This window comes from Chelon labrosus (genome assembly GCF_963514085.1).
Source record: "Chelon labrosus genome assembly, chromosome: 19".
Lineage (NCBI taxonomy): Eukaryota > Metazoa > Chordata > Actinopteri > Mugiliformes > Mugilidae > Chelon > Chelon labrosus.
Window position 1 is genome coordinate 22,361,309 of NC_140352.1, and position 18,861 is coordinate 22,380,169.

The 18,861-nt window shown below is 44.1% G+C and overlaps 1 protein-coding gene across 9 annotated transcripts in view; it reads right to left on the reverse strand.

Annotated features, from left to right (window-relative positions):
- LOC311504790 (shisa family member 6) overlaps positions 1-15,827 on the reverse strand; it is a gene marked incomplete at both ends in the record, with an annotated part of 66,094 nt that extends 50,267 nt beyond the window's left edge. For all 9 annotated transcript variants that reach the window (XM_084568076.1, XM_084568075.1, XM_084568080.1 and 6 more), the window contains 3 exons: positions 5,387-5,488; positions 13,451-13,611; positions 15,301-15,827. In XM_084568076.1, the coding sequence (XP_084424202.1) occupies positions 5,387-5,488; positions 13,451-13,611; positions 15,301-15,827 (790 nt within the window). The remainder of the gene's footprint in view (positions 1-5,386; positions 5,489-13,450; positions 13,612-15,300) is intronic.
- Positions 15,828-18,861: the final 3,034 nt, after the last annotated feature.

Below are 18,861 nucleotides of genomic sequence, written 5' to 3' on the forward strand. Positions count from 1 at the left end.
CTCGATGGTCCCAGCGGCCTCTTAGTACTGAGCTGTTATACAGTGCAACTTGCTACATAAGAAGCACACCAATTAGTGGCTCTTGCACTTGTTAATGTGCTGAAATTGCATTGTAAATAAAAGTTCTGTGATAACATCCTCCGCTAATTCTGCTGCTACGCCACATCCACCATTCCAGACACATCATATTCATAAAAACAATAATTGCCTGCCATAAAAAACAATTTGACTTCCTCCACAGGGCAGAATTAAAAGTTGGGCTTAGCAAGGTAATGAAGTATGGCACACGCTAAGTCAAGGATGGAGGCTTTGTCTGAAGTAATCACTTCTCCGGATGCTGCGGCTTGGCTGCATTTCATGTCAACAAGAATGACATATGGAAAAAATAATTAAAATGGACGCGTTCAACCAATAGCAGCTGGCGAGCGGCATTTATAATACACCATCAAATCTGCATGCGGGCTGTCAGTCCAGGCTCCTGTCTGAGGCAGAAAATTCCAATCAATCAAGACGTTGGAGTTGTAATCTGGCTACATCAGTGGCACGGATTCTCAAACTGAGCGCTGAGCTCTTCTCAATAGGCGCACAAACTATGTACCCACCAGTGTGACAGTGATTTACAGTGCAGTGTCTTGGTCGGTGACAGTGAGTGAATGGAAAAGTACACTGCAGTTCTTCTGTGACATGAACAATTAGTATGAGCCTGCGATTGCGCTTCACTCAGTCTTTGCTCTCTCTGTGTAGGCTAAAAGCGATGCTGTGGTGTAGCGTTGCATCACCGCAGCCCGTAAACAAGGGAAAGCGAACTTGCTCCGGCTCCCTCTTATCTATCTTCCAAGATTATGTTTCCAGAGAACTTTTATACAATTACTGGCGACTCTCACACTTCAAACTGAGTTCTGCAGTTTTTACACCCAAGGCGGTGTAACAGTGCAGTCCCATCTGACAGCCAGCACATACACACAACAGATCACTGAGCCTCCTCATTAGCTTGGCTCAGTTTGACAGAAGCCTCAACCTCCCTGCCTCCTAATTTTGGACAAGAGGACAAGAGAATACACAGGAGCGGAGGAATGTGTGAGGCGGCGCATTGATCTGGACAGATGGCTGAGGGGACAGGAGCAAGGTAGGCAGCTGTGCATGCTAAATAAAGTTTAGCATTAGTAAAAGAGTGTCACCATGGGGAAACACTTGGCTCGTGTGAAAAAATATGTGTTTTTTTATCCTGTGATGATGAATTTTGCAACAAAAGAAAAGGAGCCCTTTGAGTTTTTATCTTCAAAAGAAAGAAAAATAAAAAAATCAACAAATGCCAAAGTCACCTCTGCAACCGCTATTTCTGGTGTGCATCAACCTGAGACTTTGAGCAAGGGAAGATCATGCAGGGAACAGATGGCCACCCACCCTCATGCTACACCTCACTCCGTACAGCAGCAGAAGGCTTCGGCTGGAGTCGTGAAATTTCACCAAACGAAATGCTCTCTCGCAAAAAAGCTGCCGGCGGTTTGACGGCCGGGACAAAATAATGTCACGCGGCTCTTTCTGTGCGAGGAGAGGTGAATGGTCTCGAAGCTGGTGTGAAGTGGACTGGAAAGGCACTGTCATATATATATGAGAAAGGAATGACATGATTCACCGGCCGATGACAAATACTCTCAGCCGAGGTCCGATAGCATGGGCTGCTGATTTACTGTGCAGCCTTTTCTGATGTGTTCTGTATCTGGAGCTGTCCAAAAGTAGATGCTGTTAAACTCCCATTTTAATACCCGAAATCTTACATAGCCTTTCATATGAACTCCTTGATCGCAAGTTTGAAAATCTGCCCTAAAACCACTCATCATATACAGTACATCAGTATATCGGTGGTGATTCACAGGAAATGTTTTTTGACGCGTATCTCAGGTGGGAAATATCTGAAAATCTCATTCATATGTCATGTGAATTTTCCACGTTTATAGTACTAGATTCTTACTTTCATCAGACAATAACATCAGTGTACCTTTCCTTCTGTCTAAGGAAGTAGTTTTTTGTTGGTGGCCATCAGTTCTTTATGTTCTAATGTAAGGATTCTCAATTCTCAGTAGACTACACTACAGAATAGTTAACAATAATGTTTTGCAGGTGAGTGCAGCTCCTCTTTTTCTACAGCCATTGCATTGTGGGAAAATGGTTCAGTCGACATAAAGCAACCTGCACCTGTGAGCAATGTTGGAACAACTGGTTATCCATAGGACAGCATTGGGAAACACAACATGGCTGGTTGTTCTTTGAGAATTGTTGCCTTTAATAATTAAAATGAATTCACTGATGACTGTAAGGGATGAATACTGCAAAAGGTGATATCGCAATTAAATCCAGTGCACTAGTGCAGAACAGATGACTTGCGTGGAGCATGTGACTTCAACGTCTGTGTGGTACGGTTCCTAATTTACAGCATCCTCTTCAGCAATGGTTTAATGTCAACTGACTGGAACATTAGCAACATAATTTCTTTGTTTATTCCCATAAATAATGCAAGCATGGGATGGAAATAGGCATTCATTCGCATTTCTTTTGCAAATTGTCTTAAACAGCATTTTCCTCCCACCTAAATATCCCATTATTAATGTTTCTCAGGTTCTGTTTTGGCAGCACTTCGCTAAAGTTATGGAAAAGATTGTGATCTGCTTTAAGTTAGCAAGTGAAGTTTGTTTCCTATAGCATCTTTCTCAGGCCAAAGTCTCAAGGTGCTCCACAAAAGTAACGGCAGCAGAGATAAGGCCGCAGGGAAAGCGTGGAAAATGTTTCCCTTTTGTTGCCTGAACCTAAACACAGACGGAATGTCTCATGGTTTTGAGAGGTAGCCGCACAAGTTCATGACCCCTCCCTTAATGTTGCTGAAAGGCTTCGTAGAAAACGCAGGGCACCACAAACAGAAGAAGAACTACAAGCTGAGGGGGAAGTTTTACACCAAAAAAGGTAAATTAAAGCAAAGTAACTCTCTGAGTTTGGGTTTTAGCTTCCCTCCCCAGTGCTCGTGGCTGATCTCATTTAGCACACGGTTGTTTTGTATCTTGCCTTGCAGATGTGAGGCATCCAGCTGCTCTGACGCTCAGCAACAGCCCCTGACCTCACCTGTCCTCCCCAAGGGCTGCGCTGCAACACACACACACTCATAACTCTAATTAACAACCAAACACGCTTTCCCCCTGTATAATTAAGCACCATAACAGACGCCATGCTTACCCAAGCCAGAGGACTACATCGTGACTCCTAAACCTTGTTCTGTCCGTGTGGCAAAAAAAAGATTCAAAACTAAAAAAAAATGAGATGCAGGGAAGAAGAAGGCATCTGCTCCCAGATTGATGTGGAAGCAGACTTTTTTTTTTTTTTTTTTTTTTCAATGACTGACCTGTGAATGTGTGTTTGCATTATTATTTATTTTTTTTGTGTCTAGCCTTGTTACTCTCCAGTCAGGGCCAGAGCAAACAAAGCTGTGCAAACCTCTTCAAAAAATAAATGAAGCTCGGTATGATTTAAATTCAGCTGGCCTGTTTACTTGCCGTCAACCTTAACATGACTCATCTCATCGCTGTCCATGAGGCTCACCTCTGAGGACGTCTAAAATCCATCCACAGATTTCAGATAAATCCAAAGAAGGGTCAAGAGACTGATCAAGTGATTTTGTGACCACATTTAAATCATTAAGCTGGGAAGATAAATGTTGACATTGACTATAGGGATGGTAGGAGCCATTCATTTTTTTTGCCGGTCAGCAAAGAATGCAAGTAATGTATGATGTAGCTGAAGCCATTCTGCTTTTGTGCATTTGAAGAGAGGCTTTGAGAGCGCGGGGGAGGCTTGGTTAAACTGTTCCGTTTCCCTCTACCACCCTGAAGTGATTGTACACTAGTGAAATGCTAGCGATAATACCAAGCAGCAACAAAGCAACAATATCCAAACCAAACTTCAGACCAGAGTTTCATTGATTTTAGGATTCAATCCGCACTAATACCTGCCTCTGGGCACAAGGCAGCCAAACAGAGACACCGGAAAGAAGAATGCTGTTAATACTGCCTCGCATACTTCTTCTTTGAGAGGAATTTTAGAGTCAGCAGACCTTTCCAAGATCTCAGTCTGTCACGTTTCATTTGTTTTTGCAGCAGGGGAATCAAAGGCTACCCGCTGCAAGGAAACACAGATTTGACTGCACAGATGCGAAATGCTAAACCATACCCCATGCTGCTGTTGTGACAAGTATATAGGCAGGGATGCGGGTGGGCTGCTATTGTGATATTTGTACAGAAGGGCAAATCTATTTAAAAGAATCAGGACTCATAAAACCTAATCATTTTTTTCTCATTACTCATCTCTGGTAGGGAAGCACAGGGGACTACAGAGAATATCAGAGTTTTTTATCTCTAGCTGCATATGAATAGTATTGTGAAACAGACCCCCTCTGGGGATGGAAACAAACCAAGCAAAAAGCAAGGAGAAAAACAGCTAATTTCATGTAAACATAAATACCATGGTTCCTCATTAGAAGTGGAAGTGGAGAAAAACTTCCAGGCCCCTGCAGTTTTTGTGCACTTGGAAACAAAGCCATGATATTTGGTAAAAGAGGATGTGTTACTGCCATCCCTGCCTGCCAAGCAGTGCATGCTAAATATGAACTGGTGTTTATTAAAGCAACGGCAGGTCATCAAGCTGCTGTAATTAGGGTGATGAGCAGGAAATCAGCAGGTTTTGATAGCAAAGAGGAAGAGTGGAAATGCATTAAAGTACACAGCGGCGGAATTAATTATATTTAAACCATGTAAATTTTTTTACTAAAGCAATCCTCTGCCATAACACAGGCCAAGCATTCAATTAAACATTTGAAAGCTGTATCAGGTAAAAGGAGCTCGCCTCGCAACCCCCGCAAGGTTACACACACACACGGGGGGGGGGGGGGGGGGTTGATTTGTTGGAGTTAAAATGGATGGGAATAAATCACAAGGGCTTGGTCAACATGGCTGCATACTAATCAGTGCATTACCCACGGGAAAACTCTGGCCTACCCCCCACCCCACCAACATGTGTGCTGTAAATGTGGCCGCGAGTTCAGAGTCACCTTCTCCACCCAGCCGATGCTCATCAGTGGAGGGAAATGTGCGTTCGCTTGTATTTAATTGCAGAACGCATACACAGGAGTTGATGTGAATTGCTCTGGGAGGGAAATTGAATCTGGAAACATTTCACCTCGGACGGGTGCCTTTTTGTTGATCATTGACGTTGCCAGTGCAACATTACGCAGGTTGCTTGAGCATTCAGCATGTACACAGCACAATGTTGGCAGATAAGAAGGGTTAATTCAATCTCCTGTGTGACAAAAAAGAAGGAAAGAGGGACAGAAAAGGCACTTTACCTTTCTGATGGCCTCGACCCAACGTCACAAAGCCGGAGGAGATGAAGTTGTGAAGGTCAGCGCCCCCGCTGCTCCGAACACTCTCCTTCCCATAGTGAAGACCTGGTCACACACATACAAGGGCAGGCATGCAGGACCACCACATAGGAATATAAAGAACCATTTACACACATACATGTAGAACCACACAGGGACCCATGCACACATACAATCAGTGGGGGAGACATAAAAACGCTGCGTTAGTATTTTGATCAATTCAGAATTCTTGTCATTAGCTACAGCCAAACAACTGAAAACAACCTGAATGATACCGTAAAACAACCTAAGCACTATCTGAGTACAGTGAAATCCAGAGCACATATGATAACCCTAAAACATCATGATTCCAAAATATGCAGTCATTTTGAGCCACGTTAGGGACTAACACCCCAATCACACATACAGACTCACACCAAAAGCTGAGAAAGTCTCCTCCGTTCAAATATCTTCTCACACGCTAGAGCGAAGCACAGCTGGTTTTCTGTTTCAGCTCAACAAAGTAAAAATATGACATAACTTTCACAAACTACCAAGAGTACCAAGAACAATAAAAAAACACATTTGGAACCATTTGGAAAATGAGCTGATTTGTCGTGTGGTGGTAATAAAACCAAATAAGTGCTCATCAAAGATGAGTTTGTCTGGAAAATAAGGAAATGAATGAATAAATATGTCTCAACATTGTGCTTTTGTCGTTGGAGATGATATTTTATCTCCAGTCATTTTTGCCACTCTGCCCTTCATTAAAATTAACTCTAACATTCATTCATTCATTCATTATCCGTGACCGCTGGTCCTCTGGAGGGTCACGGGGGGGGGGGGGGGGGGCTGGAGCCTATCCCAGCTGTCATTGGGTGAGAGGTTGGGTACCCTGGACAGGTCTCCAGTCTATCGCAGGGCTAACACAGAGACCGACAACCATTTATGCTCGCATGCACACCCATGGCCGATTTAGGATCATTGACCCTACAAAAGTTGCAAAACAAATGGACACTGTTCTGGAAATTAGCTTTGCCTGTGTGTTGGGTTTTCAGGTTGAATGCCATCCTGCCAGGACATTATGACAACAGTTAGTTACTAGCTAGCTAATTCATTCAGACTGAATGGGTTTGCCTATCTGTGCACACACTCCTTCTCTTGGTTGCAGGGACAGATTAATTGGAATTACGTTCATTCTACCGTGACATGCGGAATATGTAAGTCACTCCTGAAATACAACAAACACTACTACTACTGCATTACACACTCGTCTGAAAAGAGATCCGCTAACGCTAGCAGAATCCTCTCGGGGCCCAAATCCTCTCAACCTTCATTGTCAAATGAAAGTACAGTACAGAGAGAAGGCTTCTGAGAAATACTGCATTTTTTTAACCCAGCTACGCTATCCCATCTTCGACACGCTGTAACTATTAAATGCTACTGATGGTGTTGGGTTGCAGCCTGTTTTTATACAGGCTATACATAACTGCAGTACACAGTATGTAGCACATGAGCTGTCTGTTCTCAGCACATGTATTGAGGGTCAAGAATATAGATTTCATTGTTGCAAATCATTACTTTCTACTGATGCTGACAGCGACTCGTTGGTATACATAATAGTCGAATCATGCAAACTCTAGTATGTTATGTGTCACAGACAATCTGGGTAATGTCATACAACATACAAAACCTTTGGATCGGTTTATGATGATTATTAATAACAAAGTTTGTGATCAAGTTACAATCGTACAGGGGATACAACTTAAAGTAGCAAAAAAGCTACTAAAATTATCCCTTAGTCCTGTCCCACACCTGACTGCTTGTATTTAACAAGATGAGGTTAAACAAACAGGCTGGATGAAGCGATTTACGGATCACCTAGAAGCAGCTATCTTAGCCTAGATTTGCAAGTTCACGCACCCTTAAATTCTAAAGAAGAATAACTTAGATGACTTCTTAATGTTCCCATAGTTAACATTGTCAAGCCAGCTAAAATGTGACATAGATAAGACCACTTTAGAAGTACTGAGGTTTGCCTTTATCTCTTTTGATAGAAGCTAATTTTCTCTCTGTGCTCCAAAGTAACATGCAACGGACTAGTCTGTCAAGAGTGGCTAATATAGCCTGAGGCCAATAGCTTGCAGCAGAAATGTGCACAAGGCTAAGCTTTACTTAAGTTATAAATGTGTATCAATTAAATTTTTCATTTTTTTCCCCCCTTTTTCATTCCTCAAACTTTAGCCCCGGCTAACACTACTGTGTAAACGAACGGATGAGTCAAATGCACTGAAAGAAGTTCCCCATGAGGGATCAATAAAGAAATAATTATAATGTACTTATACTTCTAAGACTTGAGGCATTTTATCGTACTTCACAAGGCTTCCACTGGATACCATAGCGCTGTTCACGCCTGCTATTAGCATGCAGGTGGACAGCTCTACTGTGCGTCCGTTCACACCTGGCATTAGAATACGTCTCCACGCACGTCACGAGCTAACCACTTGTGATCGGTTCTGCGCTCTATATGCAAATAAACTCCTACATGGATTGCAAAGCATCCATATGCACAGTAATGCTCACTGCTTACAAACAGCGTGCTGTGAGACAAATCTCCATAAGGAAAAATTAACATTACAGATTGTTAGAGATCACATTAAAATGAATAGATCCACACAACTGTGATGAAGCAATTAAAATAAAAACGAGGAAAGCACACAATGTCAATGTGAAATTAGAAGTAAGCTTATTAATGAAATTGCTACTATATAACCAGGCCGCTCTGTCACTTTGAAAATGCTGATATGGATTCTTCAGCTACTGTATATGAAGCTACAGGTATTTAATACAAACAGCTGGAAGCAACAGACTGAAGTTCAATCCATGTTTTCTAGAGTAAAATGATATTGCGTTATTGGTGAGCTTTCCAGTCACAACCCAAATGCTTGATAATCAATAAGCTATCATAAAAGTCAGCAGCACATTTAAAAACACCAAAACAGTACTGAGGGGTTTCCATCATACGCTCATTGGCCCCAGTTGCGTCTTTGTCATGGTGTCAAATGGAAAACTTCCCCGCGGTGCCGTTTCCCTCAGGCACAGATAGAGGGGACACGGCTGAATTGTGAACCAGACAAGCAAACACAGAGTGATGATCCTAAAAAAAAAAAAAATAAGCCAAAAAAGCAATATGTTTGCACCACCCACATAGCAATGCACTTTGAACTCAATCACACTCCTCCCTGCGCTGCTTGTGTGGCTGCAGATAGTATCTGTATCTGGGGTTATTTCTCCTATTCAATCATACCAGCAATTCTGCGTGTGACAACCACACACACACACACACAGTGTTTTTGTCTTCCTCTGTCACCTTTGTCATTGGTAGGCCACTCCACGACCCACTGCGACAACCCTTGAATCTGAAAGCCCCTTCAAAAGAAACCTCCTTCTTTTCCCCCTCCTGCTCCCATTCCCAGCTCATTAAGGTGAGGTGGCATGAAGAGCCTGCAGAGGGAAAGCTACGCATTATGAATTTATCGTCCTTGATACAAAGAAAATCGTGACTTTCACCTCAACGACGTGCCGTGGAAATGAACAGGCGCTGGACCTAGTGGGCACTGAGGATTCATATGATAATACTTTTTTTAATCAGACTTCTTCACTGGACACCTACACCTGTGAATTACCACAGAGAGTGGAAGAATGTGAATAATAAGATAATTATATCATGGACTGGAGCTGGATGTGGTACTGCGTGGCTGGCACCGGGGAGGTTATCTGAATCCGAGGTTGATGAAGCTTTAACACAGTCAGGCAAGGTAATTTACATGCTATACTGATTTTATGGCAAACGCTGATCTGCTGGAGCGGGCATCATGGAGTCATGTACGTCGTCTTGATAAAGCCATTCAACTGGAGATATACATTCCTTTCTTGATGTCGCTCAGTCTGACATTCACGCTGGAACCTCTTTAGAAAAAAAAAAAGAGCTTTTTAAATGCCATCTTGGCAAATATGTGCCCTGTTTCTTTTAACCCTGCCCCTGCCCTCTCGTGAAACTAATGGTGCAGTGCAGTAAGTCCTGATCCACACTGAGCCATAATTAACCGCTACTGCTTCTAGTAAGAGATGGTGATGGATCCCTGCCTTCACACTTCTTCCACACACACATATGGACTCTCAGGGGGCCAAAGGTTCATCGGTATAATAAGGGGCAATAATCAGATCCAGGGCAGGAGACAATTAGGTGGGGTCTCGCAGATGCTGAGGTTTATCACAGGTGCACTCAGGAGGAAGATTCTATTAAATGTGTTGATGCAGTCAGCACAGAAATGTTGTTTTTAACATGGGGGTGATGATTATGTGGCCAATGGGGAGCCAGAGAGGTCACAGTGGAGATGTTATAGCTGCACACTGTAAGGATTAATTGGAGGGAGGATGTGGGATGAGGGGGGAGCTGTTTCACATGTGTGTGTGGTAGTGATTGGGGCGGGAAGGCTCACTGAATATGATTATAAAAGTGCCTGTCGGCAAATAATTAGAGTAATTTAATCACTGTTTAGGCAAAAATTGTAGTTTGGCTAACTCATAGAGAGAAGCTGCTGCACACAGAGAGCGGTGCTTTAAAAATATCTGAAGGTCATGTCAAAGCGGCTAAATAGCTGGAAATATTATTCTATCATCACGACCCCTAATTGTCCACAGCAGCTGACCTTTAAGCCCGGGAGTTTGCTCAACTCAAACAAAATGAACGGGCCACTCAAATCCCCCGAGTGCTCCATACTGAAGGAGCTCAGACATATATAGACACTGGCTGAAGGCTTTTCACTTTCCACATTTGCGTGCATTCCGACGTAGTCACTCTGCTCATTCTAATACTTGTCACGCAGTGAACAGAGCCGCATAACTCATAATCCAATTTTCCTATTCTTTTTTGCAGAACTGCTCCGTGGGAGTAATTGTTTTTTTCTTTGGTTTCTGTTGAGTAAACTGAGACAGAGGAAACAGCCTCTCTCTCTCTCTCTTTCTCTCTCACTACCTGAAAACTATATTTCTTCATTCTGCGCATTAAGAAAATGTCAGAGAGGAACCCAAGCAACACTTTTCCGCCCAAAAAGCAAGGAAAAAAAGGAAAATCTTTGCCTGTGGTGTGCGGTAAATAAATCAACTTCATCTGAAGAGAGCTGCAGGCCAAACTGCATTACTCAGAGAAGCGATTATTGTTTACTTTAACCAAAGGCGAACCCCTGTAAAGGTATCTACTCCCCCCTTTTCAAGGTCTGCTCCTTGTTGTGGCTGCAGGGTGCTCTGTGTTTACACCCCAACCTAAAAGTGGATTTGAGCGCCACAACAATGCAGAGTGGATTCGAATAAAAATAGCAGCACTTGCTCTGGTATCATATTATGCTGTCTGTACTGTTTTTGCTTCAGGCCCTTTTATTTAAAAAAGCAATATGTCATTCTAAAAAATGCAGGGAAGTTTTGCAGTGCACCAAGGGTACCATGTTGCCACACAAGGCCTGCAATGTGGAATCAGAGTGTATTTTAAGAAGCGGGCCTAAACAAAGCTCATGGGGATTAATAAAAAATAAAAAAAACACAACAAAAAAAAAAACATTTTGATACTGACATGTCGTGGTTACTGCTGAGAGCAACTGGGCTTCATTCCATGCTGAGGATCAAAGAAGAAATGGATGTTTTTCCCACTCTTGACACAAGTTGATAGGATCCTCTTGGACCCTTTAGCCACTTGCTTTATGAGGTCTCTCCACCTGATTTCAGAGTGTCTCAAAAAGCCGCTGCTTGTGAAGTGCCGAACTCAGCGACGACGACTCCACCCGAGGACCCTCTGCTTAAGAGGCCCGCCTTCCTATTCTGTGCCAAATGCCCATTTAGGCGCGCATGAATATGCATTTTTCTATGAGAGCGAGTGGACTCCCAATTTATATGCACACATTAACCACGCTTTCGCCCGCCCTGTCACTGCCTTTCATGTCCGAGCCCTTCAGGACGGCTGTGGTCCCTGATGTGGGGGGAATGGGGGTGGGTTTGACCGGGTTAGACTGAGCTGAGCTGGCCCAAGTTGTGTTCTCTTTGCAGAGGCTGCGGGCAAGCGGGGCAAAACCCTCACAGCCAAGCAGAACGACGGACAGACAGATAAAGCGATGCCCGACCTTTACTGAATATAAATGCATGCAAGGTCACACTGAAGGCAACCTGCCACGTGCGGCTGCGTATCAGCCTGCAGAGCCGGCTAGTGGCCATCCGGAATAGACTGATGCAGCAACTGAGCGGGGGAGACACTAAGTGAATGGACGCAGACTGCGGTCGCAAGAAACACTGAGCGGCTAGGAAATGTTCCCTGGGAGCGTTTGATAAATGCGGAAATGGCAGAAAGAGGCCAAGTTTACATGACATACAAGAGGCTGCAGACCCAAATAAAGCTGTGTGTATGCGCAGTCTTATTTTGTTTATATTCAGAGACATAGACATGAAGAGAGTGTTGCTGTCCTGTACCACAAATCAACGATAACATGTACATGTTCTGTATCAGGTGCTGCGGTGTGTGTTGGTGTAGCTCAGTCTTAACCAGCAGAGGCTCATAAAAGTCTCATATTACATATAACGCTCTGTTGACTCTGACTTTCTGAAGCAGCGGAAGGTCTCTTTGACCCTCACATTAATAAATATTCACATGGACTTATGAGATGACTTGTTTGGGATTAAAACATATTTAATTTTTTATGCTTAGGTATACATGGAATCCACTTGGCAGCACGGTGCAGTTAATGCAGGCCTTTTAGGACAACATGCTCAGTGATGCAGGAGCATTATAACGAAAAATCTGAAGCGCTGCTCAGTGAGCACTTCATGGTCCAGGTGGGAGAACAAACTTGATCAGGTGGTTTGTGCTGATGGAAACAGTTAGGAGAGCGAGTAGTGAAGGAGAGCAGATCAGCCAATCAGGATTCAGAGGCCATTTCTGATTTTTAGATACATTTCTCAAACAGATTGTTGTCAATCTTTGACAATTTACAAAGCAAAGAATTATATATATATAGGTTACGTCAAAACGCAAGAACCAGGTGTCTCTAAAATGTCTACTTTTAATGTTTTAACGACAAAAATCAATTCATTTTCAGACATCAAAGAGCTGATGTAACTTGAGGACTCATTAAGAAAATGTAAATCCATCAACCAGACTTAACAATTCAAATCACCAAATGTATATATGTGCTTTTTATTCCCTTTTCATACCCATGTGGCACATCTGGGCTTTAATATCTGCCTGGGTGAAAGGCGATTATCCTGCACACTGGCGCTTAACATCTTTGTTTTTCTTTCCATCTCAGCGACTCCTTTGTAATATCTCATTATTTTCCATCTGTGTCCTCTCCCCAAGTGTCTTTGCCTCTCCCCATCTGATAACACCTGCTTTGCCTGAGAACCTGCCGCCGCCGCCGACCGGCTTCCTGGACTCTTTGATAATATGTTTTTTGGTTTTGTTTCGTTTTATTTATTTTTTTCCATGTGCAATTTTGGGGCCGCATTACCAGTTTATGTTCCCTGTTTGTTCTCAGAATTGCCCGGTTAAATCACTCTATGTGTGTGTGTGTGTTTGTGTGTGTGGCGTCCGATTCACCCACTGACTGAGTGAGAGGTCATCACTTCCAGCATGTCAGAGTCTGCAGGACCGCGCTACCTTGCCAGCCTGTAATTATCTCCACTAGCGGGCCCCTCTTTTTTTCCTCTGTCACTCTCTTCCCCTCGCGCTCTCTTCTATTTCGCTCAAATCTGATGATTACAGGATGTTACCATTGGAGATTATACCGCTGAAAGGGTGAGCACAGTTGGTGCTCTTTTGAGAGGAATGCAGAAAAAAAATGTACATACGCAGCTTAATGCATTACACAGTCACGCTGAGGGGGATGTAGGCAAAGGGTTAAACTGCTGATCTCTGCCTTCAAGCTATATTTGACCGACGGCCATGACACATAGAGTAGTAGATGCTTGTGAAGCCTTAGAGTGTTGAGCTGAGAGAGCTCTTACCGTGGTTGGATTTGGAGGTGTGAACAGGGGTGTAGTGGTTTTTGGATGAAGTTCTGGCTGGTGTGTTGTCTTTGGGAGAGCCGTTCATCGCTGCAAAGTTCTCACAGTCATATTGCGATATTGGGATGGGCCCCTGCTGCCTCAGGATGTCTGCAAGGGCCCTGGAAACAAAAGCACAGAAAGACAAGAGCAACTGTTAATTCTACACCAAAAGGATGTCGTTTCTTTTCCTCCGAGTGCAGCTGAACCGATTTGAAAACCGAGTGATAGCATGCCTGTCTTCATGCTCTCCGAATGGCTGATAATTGTTAAGGCAGTGTTGTGCTATTATGGGCAATTCAGAGCTGCTCTATTTCTCCTTCTACTTCTCCTCTTTTTTTCTTTTTTTTTTTTTTTTTACATCTGGGAACATGACGAATGTTAATTTGCAAGAGAAACAACGTTGGATGTGTGCGTGCATCTCGCCTAATTGGGTTGAATTTGAATGTTTTTCAGACCGCACCAGGTGCATATGGAAGGATGAAGCCCTCGAGGGTGGGGAGGGAAGGGAGTGGAAAGAGAGGGAGAGAAGCAATCGTGATGAAAGAAAGTTCAAAAAGTGTTTGTTTGCTTTTTTTTTTTCCTGACATCGCTTTTGAAAAAAAAAAAAAAAAGGAAATGAAATTACATTTGCGGTGCTGCTGCAGCTCAAAGGTTTTGTACGACAAATGTATCAGCGGCGTAACCTTTGCTTTTAAATTAATAATATTTTAGCTTCACCCCACCTACTTCCTGTTCTTTATTGAATGTGCAGCGGAGCATGCATGTCACACGACCTTGATACACCCCCAACATTAACACTATCCATTATGCACAGTCTTAAGATTGCTCGAGTGTTGAATAATGCATCCAATAAAGAAAGACTAGTCAATCCTGAGGAAATAATATGTGTCAGCATTTGTTCTGTGGTGTGGGCACGGTTTACAACATGTGGTGGACTCATGGCTGAGGACTCTCACATGGTGAAGCCCCCAGGAGGAAACAGGAGCCAGCTGAGGAGAGCGAATGCAATCGTCATCTGCCATGATATCTCATCTCTGCCAACCCTTCTTGTCAAAATCCCCACCTGAACGCACAAGACTCAGGCATGTGCTGATGTGCAGAGGGCGGAGATTTGGGGGTAGGTCATGAAGTATGATGTCTGTCATCTGGCTGATTTGACACGGCCGCCTCGTGAGCCAGATGTCAGGGAAAGTGTTTTTTTTTTTCTCTTTTCTTTATTTTTAACGTCTCAGAGATTTGATTCGCAATGTAAACTAACAACAATCATCGAGTATAAACGTTGGCCATTAGTCCTTCTCACTCCCACACACAGCAGATGCACACACTCGCTTCATGAACACCGGCCCACCACACAGCTCTCTTTCAACTCCTCTGTAATTATTTTAGGCTTTCATTCTCTGAGATGTTTTAACATCTGCAGCTAATTTAAAAGAGTTGGATCTGAAAGATGCTGGCTTCAGATAACAATCTGTTAATTAATTCAAACACATTGCCACTATGACTGTTTTTTTTTTTTTTTTTTTTCATTATTTCTAATATAAAGAAAGAAATGCAAAAATGGATGGTGGTGCATTGAAAATGGCTGCATTTGACATTACTCCAGGCCTGTTTCTTTGACCTTTGACCCCAGTCTGCAGATGTCTGTATTCTGGTCTGTCCAGTCACAGTCTATATGCATGTGGCGCAAATACTAAGCTTTAAACACAGGACGTTTTTACCTTCCTAGGGAGAAGGGCATATATTGAGCAGAGGAAATACGTGTGTTGCAAGTGCATTACAGGTTAATGATTTCACAGTCTCCCACTCACCTGTGTATATTCATTTCCTGAGGCGGCTCTGTGGCTTTGTCATACGCAACTTTGACCGACACTCCCAACACTATGATGAAGGCTATGATCCCACAGGTGATATAGACCGCCGTGTTGGTCTGGTCCATACTCGGATCGTAGGTTTCGCCGGTCGGGATGGGCGACGGGGCGACCGTCTGCACCCACACCGGCGTATGGTAGTTCCTGCAGGCTTTCTGGTCCAGCCGGTCTTTCTTGTACTCGCAGCAGAAGCGCAGGTAGCACGTCCCGCAGCAGTACCGGTGGTCGGTGTTGTTGCACTCGAACAGTTTGTCATACTGCCCGCTCACGTCGTAGTAGCCCAGGCAGGTGTCGTGGTTGCTGACGGGCGCCGGCTGCGGGGTCTTCTGCGGGACGACTGTGGGGACCGCTGTGGCTTTGGGAGCCTTCCTGGGCGCCTGTTTGGGTTTTTTACCGCCCGTGGCTGCGCTCAGGACGCTCAGAGGGTCCAGGTATATTAGCAGCAGCAAAAGGTGCTGTATCCCCATGGTAACGTGAAGAACTCTTGGAGTCTTACGCGTTGGCAAAGACACTTCAACTCTGGTGAAACGCGCGAAGGTTCAGTCTTGTGTAAGTTTCGCCACCGACTCGCTCAGTGTCCTGTGCAGACCTCATACTGAACGCAACTCTGCGTGGATTGACGTGAAGGGCATTCTCTGCTGTTATTATGCAACGGACGCGCTAAAGCCCATTGCGACCCATCGGGGAGCGGTGGCTGGAGGACACCATATCCGGACCCGGATGGGAGCTGATGGATGCCCGGGCTCTGCTCCTTCTCCCCCGGCTAGAGTTACGTGCGAGAGCCGCGGTGCGTCGCTGTCCAAGGTGCTGATTCTTGGAGCCCCAGCCAGTTCTGCTGGAGTCAAAGTTAGGCTGGGAGGACAAATAAGCCAGATGAGCTCATTAGGTATTGTCCTCACGTCAGAGACACGTCATTAATTAATTAATAGCCGTCTACACGTAAAAAATAAAATAAAATAAATAACTTTCCAGCTTTTAGTTCTGAAACTGAATTCATTCTTTCAGTCTGCACAGCGCGTTCAACTTGGCAACATGACACCCACACAGCACAGCTATCAAATGAAAGTGGCATGTTATCTATACGTACGCTAAAGCTTTACACATTGCAGTTGAACGTGGTTACATGACAATTACTGTTAATGTTTTTTTTTTTTTAAAAAGAATTTTGTCGACGGATTTATTTTTCTTGATAAATTCAGTGTGCAGCTTTCAGGGTGGGAGTGTGTAAAGCCAGCCTACCTCTGTTAGGATACCCGCTGGGGAGTTGCTCTCTGTCTGGGTCTCCGAAAGTGATGAGAATATCGGAGCTCTGAAGCCCCCTGCCTCTCTCTCCCCTCTCTCTCCCCTCTCTCTGTTTCTTCTCTCCTCCTTCTCGGCTTTCTCCCTCCCTCCGTCTCTTACATCACTTCAGTGCTGGCGTCAGAACTCAGCCAAGTATCGGTAAATTGCACCCCTCCTCCTCCTCCCCTTCCTCCTCCTCCTCATCCCCCTCCCCATCCTCTTCCTCGTCCTCCTGCTTTTCCAAGCAAGAAAATAAAGCAGGCGAGCCTGGTTATTGGCATTAACACTTCTGAATTAAACGGCTGCACAGACCTCTGTTTGCAGAAGGCGCTTTCTGGCTGTCTCCGTCAGCCACCCCGCACTCGCTGAGTGCCTGTTTGCATTCTCCTTTACAATTCCCTGACCTTTTACACAGCTCGCTGTTATCATTTTGCGGCTACGTGTCTGTAAACAATGACGGCTTTGAGGAGGAAACGGCCACTGGCTGTGATCTTTCAGTTAATACACTCATTATTCCAAGCAAAGTCGTGTTTGTTGTGCCTAAAGTCGAGCCACGGGGAACTGATAGGGCTGAGAAGCGTGCATTAAAAGTAACGGAAGTTGTATAGCACACTCCTACACACAGCCACGCGTTTGCTCTTCTTCTGTAAGCACCTTCTCTATATCCATGGTCACCAATGAAAGCTGTGCATATCTGTGTATGGGTTTCCAAATGAAGACTCTTACTAATTAACAAACACACACACACATACACACATAGGCAGGCATATCAGCAGGTATACAGAGCCTGGCTCTAATGAAGACCCGCACACGGTGACACTTGGTTAGAGAGAACTGAGCCTCACTGCGAACCACATTTGCACCCAACACTTTCTGATCACAAACTGCAGAGGGTGTCTTGGCAGCAGCAGCAGCAGCAGCAGCAGCAGCAGCTACAGAGAGGTGGTGAAGCAGGGGAGCGGAGGGGGGGTGAGAGCGGGACCTTAAATCGCAGTTATCCCCCTTGGTTTGGAACGCATACAGTGTGACGAGAATACAGCACGCTGTTAATAGGGAGTGTTTCTGGCAGGCAGGAGGCTGTAATGATGTGGGCCAAAGGAGCACTAGTAAAGATCAGAGAAGAGAGAGTGTTCTGAGACCCCGGGGAGACAGTCGGGAGGAAGAAGCCTAAAAGAAATCCAGTGGAAGAATTAGGTTTTTCTCCAGTTCTGTACAGTAAACCTTTGATTACATATGGATAATCACTGATGTTGTTATGTGCGACCATGTTTGTGGTGCATGTACTTGCCGCAACTCAAGTCCTGAACGCTTTACTAGACCTTTCCATCACGGAAAGACTGAGCCTTGAAGAAGCTTTAAGAACCAAGTGTGCGGCTTTGCAATGTGAAGCAGTCAAAGTAAAATGGAAAATAGTCAAGCGTTTTTGTGATTCCCTTGTGCTCATGAGAATCTAATTTTGCATTTTTAAAACTAAGCGTAGAGGCCACACAGTGTACAGACAGTGCTCAGAGTTTTTTAATGGGTTGGAAATTAGTTTGGCTAACATCTAAAATGCTAAAATTGTTGAGCCACACAAGTGCCACTGCTGTTTCTTTAAAGTTGCACTAATATACATTTTCACAGCATAGAATCATCATATCACTGTGTATGATTACAGGATGGACATTCATAGTTAACGAAAACTGGCACCTCAGCAGATTTACTGATCAAACCGTCATGAAAAGGAGACTGAATACTCTCAACTTACATCACCTATCAGGTGTCCAGAAACTTGGCTCCTAACAAAGACGAAATATATCGTCTTGTGTATTGTAGATAGGAAAAAAAAATTATAATAGGGGGATCACTTCTCCAATGTTGCTGCCCTCAAGTGTCCAGAACATATTTACTGATATATCAACAGGGGCACAGCAAAGAATAATGGAAAGATCTACCCATATTAAAAGGCATTTTATGCTGACATGAGTGGTTTGTGACGGACCACAGCTGCACTCACTTAGCCATTATTTACAGCCCAGCTACTCTGGACCTGATCTCTGTAGTGGAAACCCTCCTCTCAGCAGGTAAGGAGGTGAACATGAGCTAATTAAAGCTGCTCTGTGCCAAGTGCTCATGGTGACCTCCCTTGTTTTTTGGGGTTTTTTTACAAATAAAATTCGAAACTCTACAGTGTTGAAACTCATGTGTATAAATTAAGGAGGAAATCAAGCTCTAAATCTC